General features: G+C 43.8%; 1 protein-coding gene across 3 annotated transcripts in view; it reads left to right on the plus strand.

The window, feature by feature from the left end:
* The window catches only part of LOC119436629 (phosphatidylserine lipase ABHD16A-like), a 90,495-nt gene that overhangs the window by 9,574 nt on the left and 66,169 nt on the right, over positions 1–14,752 (plus strand). For all 3 annotated transcript variants that reach the window (XM_037703551.2, XM_037703549.2, XM_037703550.2), the window contains exons 3-6: positions 7,038–7,104; positions 10,384–10,470; positions 13,994–14,079; positions 14,173–14,243. In XM_037703551.2, the coding sequence (XP_037559479.1) occupies positions 7,038–7,104; positions 10,384–10,470; positions 13,994–14,079; positions 14,173–14,243 (311 nt within the window). The remainder of the gene's footprint in view (positions 1–7,037; positions 7,105–10,383; positions 10,471–13,993; positions 14,080–14,172; positions 14,244–14,752) is intronic.

Raw genomic sequence — 14,752 nt, forward strand, 5'->3', positions numbered from 1 at the left:
GAGAGTCTGTGAATCTGAGTAACGTGAGTAAGTTTGTGATTCCGTGAGTTCGAGCCCATGTCTCTATGAGCCAGCCTGTGGGGGTCCATGATTTTGTAAGCACCATTGAGTGTGGACCCATCACTCCATGAATCAATCTGAGTGAGCCAAATTCAGTATAATGCACCAGCAGGGTGTCTACCAACCGGGAAAACAGGGAATTCTCAGGGATTTTGAATATTCTGGAAAAACTCAGGGAAAACTCAGGGAATTTGTGCATCTATCAGGGAAAATTACTGTAGGGATGGGCGAATATAGGGTATTGTCGAATATTTCATTGAATAATTCTATGTTCGTTATTCGCTTCGATTCGAATTCATGGATTCAATATTTTCGAATTATTCAGCGGTCCCGAATAGGCAGCCAAAAGCCGCGGACGGTCGGTGCACATCTCGGAGGCTATGCTTCACGTCATGGCTGACATACATCAACCATAAATCTCGAAGGCTATATGTTTTTGCATTAAAGAGCCTGAAATGTGCGACGCAGAAGAGCAGAAACGGCGCTAGCGCACAACCGAAACGAAGCGGCGGAGTCAGCATAGCCATAGTCAGCAGCGGAAATCGTACGTGAATGACAGCAACGACGGAACGCTTCGTGCCTATTTGTGCCTTTATTGCGTTTACCGCCGCGCATAACAACGCGTTGGCCGCGGGATTTCATAGTCGCCACCCATCATCGCGTCGATAGCTGCCGCGGTTTCTTTCGCAGCGGTTTCGTTTAGTTTCGTTTTGACTCAATACGCACGTCGGCCGCGTGCCTAAAGAGCTGCGTAGTGGCCATCCATGATTGCATAGATAGCGACCGCGATTTCGTCTGAAGTTGTTGCAGTGAACGGTAGTTTCGTTCTGACTCGGTGCGTGCGTCGGCCGGGTACGGTCACACTAGCGGCAAGTTGCCGTGCGTCAGCGCCTTACCGCGAAGTCCACCGTGGCAATCGCGTCTCGCCGCGCGGCAGCGCGATATGATCTCGCGCGCTCTCGGAACGCGGATTCACCGTGAGCGAAAAGGGTGCGATCGGACAGCGCCCAGAAATCCCTGTATAGAACCGCGAGAGACGACAATCGTCGATTGATAACCCGGCGCGGCGCGGCGGAGGTCCGGTTGCCATTGGCTCCGTGACGTCACCCTCGTCGCTCTCGGCACCCTTGGCAAGCCGTAATGGCACGTACACACTAGCGGCAAAACGCGCGCGGCGCGCCGCCGGCGGCAAAACGCAGCAGCGGCAGGGCGGCCACACCAACCGGCGGCGCGCCGCTGCGGCAACACGTGACAGACTAGGCTCCTCTCCCCTTCTCGAACTATCCGGGAGCTCACGCGTGCAGATGATAGTGCGAAACGAGAAACAAGCGGTCGGGCGGGTCCGCATGGCACCAGTTTCCCGCGCGCACGTCACGGAAGCGGGCCGCTCTCATTGGTCTCCTTCATCCGCGGCACGCGGCAAACCGCAAAAAATCGGTCCAGGAGCGATCCCTGCCGCGGCAACAAAAACCCGTTTCGCGGCTGCTTTCGCGGCGCGCGTCTTGCCGCCGGCGGCGCGCCGCGCGCGTTTTTTCCGCTAGTGTGTACGTGGCATAATGGCACGTACACACTAGCGGCAAAACGCGCGCGGCGCACCGCCGGCGGCAAATCGCAGCAGCGGCAGGGCGGCCACACCAACCGGCGGCGCGCCGCTGCGGCAATTACGTGACAGACTAGACTCCTCTCCCCTTCTCGAACTATCCGGGAGCTCACGCGTGCAGGTGATAGTGCGAAACGAGAAACAAGTGGTCGGGCGGGTCCGCATGGTACCAGTTTCCCGCGCGCACGTCACGGAAGCGGGCCGCTCTCATTGGTCTCCTTCATTCGCGGCACGCGGCAAACCGCAAGAAATCGGTCCAGGGGCGATCCCTGCCGCGGCAAGAAAAACCCGTTTCGCGGCTGCTTTCGCGGCGCGCGTCTTGCCGCCGGCGGCGTGCCGCGCGCGTTTTTCCGCTAGTGTGTACGTGGCATAACACCCCCGATTCCTGCCGCTTTTGCCGCGCGCGTCATGATGCGTTGCCGCTCGCGGCATGAAGCGGGCGTTTTTGCCGCTATTCGTGGCCATTCCCTTAAGCACCGCAAAGTCGCCGTTCATAATCGTGTCGATAGCGGCCGCGGTTGCGACAAGCAGTTGTTTCGGTTTGACTCGGGGCAAAGCTGTCGAGGATGAAGCGCACCGGCTACATTACGATGGACGTGCGATCCGTTGGCGTTGAGCTTACTGGCGAAAAAATTATCGGGATGTGCGCGCGGTAGTGCAAAGCGTGTCGCAAATGATGGCGCGCGCCGCAGCCGTGCTGCGAAGGAAGTCGCGAGGCTTCAATCGCCGCTGCGAGAGCCAATCAGTCACGAGATGACGAGAATTGCAGCTTCCGCACTGCTTTTGTGCTAAATAGCGAAAGGATTTGCTCATCCATTATACTAATAAAATCGTGCTGTCGTAGTAAGCATTTGCTTATTGTTTTCTGCATATCCTGATAATTCGGACATTTTTTTTTTCAATCCCGTGAAGTTCGAATTAACTAGGTTTTACTGTAATATGTGATATATACTGTTCAAACTATTCGATTCGAAATTATTTGACCAAATCACTACTTGCTTCGAACCTCAAATCCACTATTCGCCCGTCCCTAAATTAGCTGTAATTTAATTGAAAGGGAACGAAAGTTGCGGTAATGGAGGGAGGGAGGGGGGGGGGCGACGTTTAGCTGCGCCACCAAATGCGTATTTATATAAAAATATGGTGAGGCGAGAAGGTGGTAAAGACTCCGGACGCTGCTCGACGAGTGTCCCGTTCTGATGTCGAAAACTTCCGAGCCGCCCCCAGAGGCACAGGCAACAGTCACCAGCGCCGTGCGCGTTCGGTGCGAACGCGGGCAAAACGCCGACGGCGTCGACAACAGTTCGGCGCATTGCTGATGCTGCTGCATGTCTAAGTTTATACAGCTGATCGATAAAACTACTATCCTTACTCCGTATAGCTCTCTACTAATTTGCTATCGCAATTGATGCTTCGCATTTTTTTTAACATGCTTACTAAAGAGTGACAGCATCAGGCAACATGGTGTCAGCCCATCTTGATGTAAAAGAAAGTTCCGTTTCACTCAGGGAATTTAGCAAAATCACTCAGGGAAAACCTGGAAAACTCAGGGAATCTGAAAATGTCAACTTGGTAGACACCCTGACCAGTTACACATACAAATTTAGTGTTGCTTTGAGCAAGTGCACTTTGTCACACAGTGTCACATTAGTGGCATGCTGATATATAGTTAAGTGTCATTTCTTATTGATGGTGATGTCGAAGCATTGCATTCTGCTTCTTATTTCATGCAATGTCTGCAAAATAACACTGTGATATTGCTAAACAGTAGCTAGGATAAATTTTAGTTCAAGTAGAGTAATTCTTTGCAACTGTGTTAATATAATTGTCGCGAGCCAAGAAAGCATCACATTAAGGGCGTGCAGATGAAAATAGTGGTTTCCATCGCAGATAGCATGAGCACGCATATAACATTTGAAATTGCAAAAAGGGTTCTAATTGAAATTGCAGAAAGGGTTCTAAATTTATTGCAGACTCTGTATTGAGCATTATTTTGAAGCACTGCTTGAGGCTTTGATGCAGTGAAGTGAGCTCATCGAAGGAATTCACTGGTTAGTGCGTTCTGCAGCAAAAGTACATGGACCATAGGGTAGCCGAAAAAAGTGAATTTCTTCGTAATTAATAAGCATAAGCTGGAATTGACGCGCACACTGAAAAGTTCGCAATGCCAAGTTTGGACTGCAGTCCTCAATTTCAAGTTGCGTTCACAGGCAGATGAAAAAATTGGCTTTATCGCGCAACCCCTGGTCCGTATCCTTTTGCTCACGGGTGTACATGACACTAATGGCAAAGTGCACTCACTCAAAGTGACACTAAAATTGTTGTGCGACACTATATTTGTTATGAGCCCGTGAGGTGGACTGAACCTATCTGTCTCTAATTTTGGTGAGTGAGCCTGTCTGGGCGTGACCTTAACAGTCAAAGCAAGCTTCGCCAAGTCTGAGGGAGTTCTGCCCATTTTGATGACCTATGATCATGCAGTCACTCAGGCTCGCGACTTGACTGACTCAGACTTTCTGGCTTGCAACTCGCTTGGACTTATAATCACCATCTCATGGTAAGGGTATTTCATGATTAAGAGAGAGATGTGTGTAATGAAGTCACAATTAATCTAGTGCCAAGGTTTTAACTGATTTGTTTGTGTGTGTGTGCGCATACACATGCATGGGTCGGGATCAGTTGACGTAGAGGGGCACAGTGTTATGCACTGTAAATATTGGATATTGTTTCAATAATGTTTCTAATTGGTTTGGTGAATGGTGTTTATGCACCCAAATGCTTGCACAGTCTACTTGATAACCTGGCACCTTATGTCTGCAAAGTTTCATTTAATAAACAGAAGTCCTTAATTCGCATTCCTCACATAGGCTTACTGCATTCAGTAGAGCCTGCCGTGGATAGAGTCAAATTCTCTTGAAGTAATCAAAACTTATTTTTGCACATATTCTTGTGGACCCTTAAAAACAATTAGACAGACACGTGATTTAGGCTTGCTTGAACTTGGAGAGAGTCACACAAGCTCCGATTCATTTCACTTGAACTCACTCAGACTCGTGTTTACCGGAGACTCAAACCCTGTAGGAATCATTCAGACTCGCTCATACTCGCACTTGGACTTACTGAGGCACACTCACTCACAGGGGGCTCCAAGTGAGTTTTGAGTTAGTCGACTCATGAGTTCAGTTCACTGGCCTATGTCCGCGAGTCCCAGTGAGCCTGAGTTCATGTTTCCATGTGTGTGAGTGAGTCAGCAATTCCATGAGTGTGCCCAAGGGATTATGAGTCCTTGAGCTTTCGCGATTCTTGAGTGAGCCTGCCAGTGTCTTTCATGTCCAAGTCTGAGCAAGTTCGACAGAGTCTGATTTCTGTTGAGTTTGAGTCTGTGTGAGCCCTGCTGAGTGACTTAGAGCCATTTGTATTTAGTTTAGGGCTCACTGAGACTCGCACATTAAACTGTGACTGAACGGACTTGTATTGTAAGTTCAGGCCTCCCTTACAGTGTTGCTGACATGTGCTCTTGTTCATCAATCGCCACTTCAGGTGCGCGTTGACGAACTTGCACTAGTGAGGCACAGCACTTCTAGTCATGTATGTTTGCGGCATGGTATTGTGGTATTACAGCTGTTATCTCTTGAGATTTTTATGCGCACCTTTACGTCGTTTTCCTCCTGTTTTGTGTACATGATAACACGACACAAAGGAGGCTTCAGACAAGATTACACGAACCATTGAAAAAGCCAAGTACAACTTGCTATTGCAAGTAAAATTTTGTGGCATCATACATCTCATAGGTGCATATGACATGCAAGAGGGTTCATAAACCTGTGTAAACACTCAGTGTAACTCATTATTGCAAGTAAAATCAAAGTATAACTTATTTTCACCAGTAAATGTTCTTGTGAGTGAGTCTGAATAAGTTCTGTTTGTTCTCATGACCTATCAGCAGCACATTGCAGAACATTCCAAGATTTACATTGTAACACAGAACTGAGTTATGGCATTGCCATTTGTTAAGAGCACTCAACTTGGAGACAATTCACGACGCAACTTCTTTGACTGTTGCACATTCACGAAGCCCAGAGTTCATGCTAAGCTGATGGTAGTTTCACTTTTGCCTGCAGTAATAAGTGCATCCTGTGGCACGGTGTTTCTTATCACTGACTGTAGTTACTAGAATTTTACTTTACCTAACTGTACCAAGACAGTTGTCATTGTGCATTTTTAAACTCATTGAACACAAGTAAATCTCGTAGTATAACTTCACAGCGTGTCTTTGGTAATGAACTTTTAGGTGGTAAAAGATCTCTGAGTAGTTCAGAAGTCAAATCTTTAAGACAACTTTTACTAGCAAAATAAAAATGTTAGTTTGCCTTAGAGGCAGCAATGGCTGTACTTTGCTACTTTAGGCCCTTGCAAGAGCAGTCCTGATTCACTGCCTTTGCAAGGGCCTAAATTTGGGGCTGTATGCCTCACAAGCCATATGCCGAAGTGTTCTTGTCAGCTGCCATGTGTAATACATTGTATGCCATGTTGTATTGTTTCACCATTCTGGGTGTGCACCAATACTTCAGGAATGCTTTTCTGTTTTTGACGGTCATTACTATGGTCATTGTCATGCAGATTATGTTAGTGTTTGAAATATGCATGGATTTTTTCTATAACCTGTTTGCTTAATCCTTCATTTTTTTGTTTGCCTTGCCCTGCACATGCCCATGCAGTGCACATGCACCTTTGCTTCTGTATTAGCATTTTTGTACGTTTGGCATGTCTGTATGTGTGTTTAACCCACATGCATCTTTTCACATTTCAACCTGTATGAATTTGCATCAGCATACTTGTTTGTTAATCAGTCATCAAATTTCATTAATCCTTACTTTGTACAAAACTGTGCTCACTTGCAAGCTTTTACAGGGGGGAGTCTTCTTATGTCATACAATTACTACTATGATAGACATCGTCTTTGAGCATCTGTCGCTTTATGGCTGAGCTAATGAAATAGCTGTCAGCTGTGTGCTGCTTCAATGGGATGCTTGTTATAGATGTTTCAGTGAGAGCTCCCTGGGTGGTGCCATCACAATCTGTGCTAGTCTGTTGTGAGCGTACATGAACACCTGCTCTCTGCACCTGTTTTCAACAGTCCAAAAAATGCATGTACCAACACCCAAATGTAAGCGATGGAAAAGTTTACAGTTACGAGAATTTTTTAGTCTGATTATTTAAGCCTCAGCTTTACTTAACTCATCCCAGCCATGTCTGCTTCAAGTGATGCAAGTCAGCACGCTAACCAGGGAAAACAGTCACGACCATATGTAGAATGAATTTTTTTCAGACTTGAAAGGCATGCACAAATCTTTGTTGTTTTTTTTATGTTTCACAGCTTTCACTGGCATGGTCTATAGGTGTCTACACTTCACCTATCATCGCTGCAGTCTTGTACCGCAGAGGTAAGTTGGAAACCTTAAAAGATCCTACCTATAGATCATGTGTAAACACTCAATGATATGTGTAGATGGCATTTGTTTTCATACTAGAAGGTAATTGGCATGTTGGGCAAGCTTGTGGGTTTTATAGGGCAATTAAGCAGGTTTGGGCATCTTGAGTGTAGAAGCGCTGTGTGAAAAGGACACATTCTTTTATTTATCGTGCACAGAAAAAAAAAAAAAAGAACTTGAGGCCATTATTGTGGGGGTGAGAGTAAGGGTACGTACAGATATGAAAAACAAAAAACGGTTGCTTTGTGAATCGGAAAGGTAAGAGACAGGATGAAATTAAGTGTTTGTTACGCTTGTATTCATTTCGTGCACAATTAGTACAGGCACAAGGTATGACTGTTTATTTAGTTTATTTTAATGTTTACAACAGCATTGCTTACCAACTTGTCGAAACTGCCATTCGTGTGAACATCGAGTAAATCCACATTGATTAAAAGAAGCACTTCAGTATAGGCATTTTTAGCATTAACTCATCTGGGGAATTAAAATCTACTGCTTAACAAAACACAGTATTTTTATTTTAAAGCACTATCCTTCTGTGTTTTGTGGTAGCTTGTTTTAGTAGATGAAAATTGAGGTAAAAGAAAAAATATTCTGGGCAACATATTTTTGCTCACTGTTTTGTGGGAAGTCTAAAATTGCGAGCAAAACACCACATGCTATTTACCATCTTCCTTGCTTGCCACGTATTGTTATGATGTGTGATCTGCTGCAAAGCACACTGCCATTAATTGCGATGTACTGGTGTAGTCACGGGACTTGACAATGGCAGCAGGGGTGTAGCAAATGGGGCAGTTACGGCAAAATTGGTAGACATTCCACATGAAAGAGTTAAAGTACCATACAACAAAATGTTCCAGCCCAATGTGTCCCAAAGACTACGCATACTTTTCGCATACTGTATTGAGGATGAACGCTGTAGGAAGACTGCAGGGAAGAGTAGAAAGTGACTTGCTGTTGCTTCAGGCACCTGTAACTACGTTGCTTCAGATTTTTTAGATAATTTCTGTAGAAGGCTTTTTAAGCAACAATGCCTTAGGGCCAAATTCTGAAACCTTCCTTTCCTTGGGCCTCTTCCTAACCTTCGGTGAGCAGCCCTTCATGCATTCTTACCACGAAGGATGTATGGGGCAAGCATGTGTATTCTGAAAGCTCCCTTCACCTGTCCTCACGAAAGGAATCTTTTCTTTAGGTAAGGAATGAATTCCACATGTCTGGGTTGGGGGGCATTCGTCATAAATATTGTGCGAATGTTTTTATTAAGCAAAATAAAGTTTGTTTGTGAAATATTTTTTATGTTATATAGTTAGCATATATAGATTCATCCGCTATATTCACCCTGTACATTGATGAAAAGCACTTGTGTAAAAGAGCCTTTCCTTCAGCTCTCATGTAGCTTTTAAATAGATTATGTGCCTGAACAGATGACAATGAATGGAATGTAAATCATCAAAGAAAGATGTGTGTGGTGTGGGCACAATGTCATATGAGGTAGTGAAGTGGTGGCTCACTGTATTAACAAATTGGTTCAAACTGAGTTCCAATTAACTCATACTTGAAAATGAAATCACGTACGGTTTTTCCTGATTTATGTTCAACACTAGCACACGAAAGGGCCACTTGCAGATGGCCACATGGCGGGACCCATCAAAGGAGGTGCCAGCCCTCTCAGACATACCAAATTGTTGTCCTGCACTGTTTCGCCCTTTAATTCTCAATAGATAGTTGCATTTTCTTTAGATTTCTGTCATGATGCTTTGACAGCAGACTATTGGTGACATTCGAACGCAGTTCTTCAGGTCGGTTCTCTGTTTTTTGTTGCTGTAGGCTTAACGAGAGAGGCTGTATTAGCTGAGCATGGCCTCGAGATTCAGCGGCGTGTGCGGCAAGCAATGTGTGCTGCACTGCTATCTTGCAGGCCATAGATATAGAAGTTTGTTTGTACTTTGAGCTTCATATAAAAAGGACTACCATCTGGCGAACCTCGCAGCTGCTATTTTCTTCTCGCCGGCCAGTGGAAAGTAGTTGTGCAGTCAAGCATCACGAGGGGGCAAGCTTTGCCGAGAAGCGCTCTTCCTGTGAAATGAGTGAGAAATGGAAGCATGAAGCTTCATGCTTCTTTTCTGTTTGCTTGTTCTTTGTACTTACCTTTTGCAGCACATACCTTAGCAGTGGTGTACTAACTAGCCCAACATTAAACTCTGCTTTGCCCTCAAGCTTAGCAAAACTTCGGAATCTCTTTGCACTAAATTGGACTACATAGCAAAGATGCCAATTTTTTTACTATCTGGGTTATTAAAATCAATAACTTTTATATATATATATATATATATATATATATATATATTTCTTTATTACCTGCTTTGACTGTCAAAGTTACTGATTCGGTGACTTGGGATGCCTGCAGGAAACATATTGCTTTCCCACATGATATATGCATTTGTTTATTATGTTAACCTGTTGTTGGCCATGAAATGGCAGAAGGATATACATCTTCTTGGCGAGGTTCATTTCATACTTGTAGACTAACCACATTACAGATGAGTAAGTGAGTTTGATCACTAGAGACAGTGAGAATAGCAGCAACAAATGTGGTGTGTCCTGAGCCTAGTAACAGAGACTATTGAAGGAATGAATTTGTCTCCAAAGGGCGTCTGGATGAATTCTTTTCATGAGGATGTCCTCAGTTCGCTAAGGCGCTGCTGAGCACGAGGTCGTGGGATTGAATCCCGGCCGCGTCGGCCGCATTTCAATGGAGGCGGAATGCAAAAACGCCCGTGTGCTTGGGTTGTAGTGCACGTTAAAGAACCCCAGGTGGTAAAAATTTATTTGGAGCCGTCCACTACGGCATGCCTCATAATCAGAACTGGTTTTGGCACGTGAAACCCCAGAAAAGAGGAAGATGAGAATGTCTTGAGCAAAGCAATGTCAATCTTCTTGTGACTACTGTGTTGCAGATGTTTCCAAGTCTTCTTGTATTGCAGCCATCAACAGCACCCCAGTAAAGAAAAAGTCTGATAGAACACAACATTTTTTTGCTTGTTGGTGGGCATAATTGAGTGGCATGTTAACTGTAAGAAAGATGTGAACAGACAAGGACTTCCCCCTTAATTTTTTTATGTTCTGTCTTACGTAACTGCGTGTATATTGGTGAATTAGCAATATATATATATACTGTGTGTGTGTGTGTGTGTGCACATACCCATTCCTTATCATTCTTTTTGTGTGCAGGTTATGTCACATTTGAAGGTGTTTATGCCTTGACCAGGCTGGCAGGTGTCATATGCGTGGTCATGGTTGGCACCATTTGCTTGAGAGGTAAGGCTTAGTTTTTTTATACAGTTGCTGCTCAGTTACGTGTGTCTAGGTTTGGAGCAGAGAGCTCTCATTGTTTGAAGTTTTGTTTAAAATGTTGAGAAAGCATAGGTTGGAAAAATGTATGTGTACTGACCAGGTAGCACACTCAGGATCTCTGCCAGGGGGTGAATTTTTGTGGGGAGGGGGGGAAGCAGCACTTTCCATAATATGCAATTTCCTTGCTTTAGCCAGAGGAATCTAACAGCAAATAAAATGCCTAGTAATTATAATAATATGACACCAAGGATGATGACAATGTTTATTTCTTCAGCATTTTACTCAGCCTTGAAAGAGTTTGATAGGGCCAAGAAGCTGGTCTCCAGAGCAGTGCACGGGGTCATCCGTTGAAGCTCTTACCTAAACGGTCGTGGTAGCAGTGAAGTGTTTGAGGAGATCACTTATGAATGATGGAGTGGGATAACTCAGGGATGTCAGTAATAGTGTGGATAGAGCACCAAAATAATAATGTGCATGTTACAAACTGTCACTCGTGCGTCTTCAGCGCGAAGGCGACGACATGAAATGACAGCAGGGTTTGGTTGGTCTGTACATAAGCACACAGTGAAGGGAGCAGAGACTGGGGTTGAAAACAAAATAGCTTTATATCTGACAAGATACAAGTACAAGAATGAAGCAAATAAAATCAAACTCACGCGACCCTATACACATAATATCGATCAATGATAAATAGAAAAAATACACGTAAGGGGACGCTAACAGCTACACAGGCATTAGGATAGGTCGTCAGTTAGAGCTTACAGTGTACATGTTAAGTTTAACAGGAACTAATTAAAGTTCACAACTACAGTAGTTATAGCACACGTTAGTCCACCTGCAGCGTTGACGAATCCCCGACGATTGGAAGCGACAAGTCGCAAAGAGTTCTGGCAAGTCTGGTGACGGATGGAGTCACAACGCTCGGACCAAGCAATTTTTTCTATTTCTTCTGGGGTTAACCCCTTTCGGCGCTTCCATGGCTTGAATGTGCTGTTTTCCCTTTGGTTTCATATAGGGTTAGCTGCACGGGGAACGTTTCCTCCCTTCCCTACTTACTCATATGTGCCTTCAATTAAGAAAACTCTTGTTACTACCAACACGGTTGGTCCTCCTTGAATTTAAGAGTGAATGAATAAATACAAGACAATGATAGAGTGTTTTTGTTAATCAGGAAAATTCGACCTCAAGCCACCTCCTGCATTCTAATGGCAGTGTGAACAGAACACTGAAGGTACACTGGACTGGTGGGGCTGGACTAGTGGGGGGGTTAGAACCCCCCCACCCCCATCGGTGCGCCACTGGTACTCTCTCACATCTACTTGCATTCACTAATGTTCATACTTGCGTTCACTCACACTCACCGGCACCCACCTATGACATTGGCTCACACTGAGGACTCGGTTAAACTTGCAATCTTAGTGTGCCTATGTTGACGTATGCATGAAGGCAGCAGTGTTCAGATTTTGTTTTTCTTTCTTTAGCTAACACATGAATTCCAGCTTCTCTCTGGAAAAAATGTGTAAACCTTTGTTTATTTGCTTTTCTTTTCTTTAAATATCTCCAAATGTTGACACATTATATCTCATTAGAAAAAATATATTGTCTATGCTGTTCATCTGCTATATTCACCCAAAACATTGATGAAAAGCACTTGTTGTGTAAAAGAGTCTTTCCTTCAGCCCTCATGTAGCTTTTAATTATATGAGTGCCTGAACAGATGACAATAAATGGAGTGTAAATCATCAAAGAAAAATGTGTGTGGTGAAAATGGGCACAATCTGATATGAGGTAGTGAAGTCGTGGCTCACTGTATAAACAAATTGGTACAAACTACCAGTAAGAGTACAGCTCATACTTAGGAGTGAAATGGCTAAATGTGACATTCAAGACTTAAAGATCAAGCACTTATATTAACTAATGTACAACGCCCATTTATCGTGTGGGCATGTGGACATCAGACAGATTTGTCAATAAATAACATTAAAAACACAGTTATGTATGTAAAGTGACTCTGGCTGGGAAAAATATGGTTGTGCATTGCTTGAGCTATGCAGGCCAGCCCTTTACCATTCTTGTGAAGTCTAAAAAAATAAAACTGGGTTGAGTGACAAATGTGAATTTCTGCTCTGTTCAGGGATGGTGCTTCTAATTTAATGGTTAATCCCTGTTTAGTGGATCACCAAAAACTACTACAGATTCAAACTTTGAATTCAAAGCTTTGTGTGCTGGCTTTGCAGAAATTGAGATTTTTCACAAATTTCCTCTCGTAAACTTTTGTGACTGACTTAACACCTAAAATATCTGTGCACTAACTGGTCTAATGCAGCATTTTCGAGAATTTAGCAGTTCTGCAACACTCACCACTGCCAGTAAACTAAGTTGGATGATTTCTCTTGAGTCTCGGGTCTCCTGAAATGTTTTTGCACTGTATGCTCTGCATACGCTTGAGCAGAATGAAAGCAAGCCATTCTTATAAGAGACATTGCTTTTGTTCGATTTGTTGCTTGGCATTCCATGCCTGGGTGGGCAGCCCTGGAGACCTTATGGTAGCTGTGAGCTGTACTAGTAAATAGGACAGGACGCTTCATTTGGCAGCCATGGCTAGCTTCCAGTGCACAACTTGTAAATGTGGCATGAGTATGTAAGTTTATCCTTTATTCTCCTACATTCCCATGCACATTGATTTTTGTTTGTAACCCAGCCTGTTCTGCAGTGTCAAAATGTACTTCAACTGATCTTGCATCCTTGGCTTGATCTTGGTGATTGCTACAATCACTGCATTCTGCTTCGTCATGCAAGTGGCATAGCTGTTGTCACTGTGGCAGTGTCTCTTAGTTTAATTTCTGCTTAGGTAAAATGCCTGGTTTACTTTGAATATGTGTTTTTGATTCTGAAGAAATAGTGCTTTGATAATCCTGTATAGACGTGTGTAATAGCCACATTCATATTGTGACCACATCCCTTTCTTAAATCTGCAATAAATATTTAGAAATTTTCATTGTGCATAAGGCACACCTCAAACTTTAGGAGGTGAAAACTGCCCTATTCATATCGAGCACGACAAACCCATACCAGCTTAGGTGTGCTGAGCCATAGCCATAATCATGCATTGGTACATTTTGTGCTTGCCGCTGTCACCAAACTCAACCTCTGTGTCTATACAGTAGTCTAATTTTGTAAAGCCTTTATTTGCAATTAAGTCTGCTATTGTTAATTTGCTTGTGGCTTGAGAAAAATGTGAGCGAAAATTGGCAATTACTGCAACAATCAAGATCACCTTCTAAATGTATGTACATCTTTTCTGTAGAAATAGCTGTCATGGGTGGGTGTTATTTCATAACGCTTTCCGATAGTGCACTCATCTCTCAATCATTTGCTCAGGAACCCCTTGGCCAGGCTTTCATATGGAACTTTGCATTTGGAATTTTGCGTGATTTTCTTTTTCGGCATGGTTTTTGCTATAGGTTAAGTAATTTTTTTCTTTCAGGCATCGGGCGTATTGCCAGTTCCGACTATGGTCAGTTCTTGCGAGCCCTCCAGGCTGCACAACAAAATCTAAGCAAGGAGTCAAAGGTAAGATTGCTAATCAGTTTTGTGTCACTGTCTGGCAATGGATTGGTTCTTAGATATATAGTGAGTTCTTTCCTTTTGCTTTGTTTTTTTCAGACAGAGCTTGCCAAATATGACAGTGAGTTCTATGCCTGGCCAATTGACTTCCGTTGGAATGACCCTCTTGTGTAAGATTTTGTTTTTCTTCTCTGATTATGTGGGAGTGTACCTATATGTTCTCTCGCTTTGCGTGAGCCAAGATTTTAACTTTTAGAACTTGAGTCTACATGAACTGCTTTGATATGCCTGCGTATTGGGGAAACTTCCCTTTTTCGTACTCTTGGTCAAAATGACCTTCAATAAATGTTTCATGAATACAGTAGCCGACGGATTTTTCGGACTCCAAAATTCGAACTTGTTGGATATTCCAGACTTCATAGATGTACCGTTAGGGTTCCCATAGAGCTAATGCATTTTCGCGACCAATTTTTCGTACGAATCTAGATGCCAATGTTCAATTTTTTTTTTTTGTTCGACATTCGCGTTGAAGCGAGAGAATAGACAGCGCGAATAGGCACCCCTTTTGGGTGAAACTGCGACAGTTTTCTTAAGCCGCTCTAAGCCTCATAATTTTTTTTTATTGGGGGGGGGGGGGGGTGCGCGAGTTTTTCGGACTGTTCGGTTTTTTGGACTGTTC

This window comes from Dermacentor silvarum, chromosome 1, assembly GCF_013339745.2.
Source record: "Dermacentor silvarum isolate Dsil-2018 chromosome 1, BIME_Dsil_1.4, whole genome shotgun sequence".
In the NCBI taxonomy this organism is placed as follows: domain Eukaryota; kingdom Metazoa; phylum Arthropoda; class Arachnida; order Ixodida; family Ixodidae; genus Dermacentor; species Dermacentor silvarum.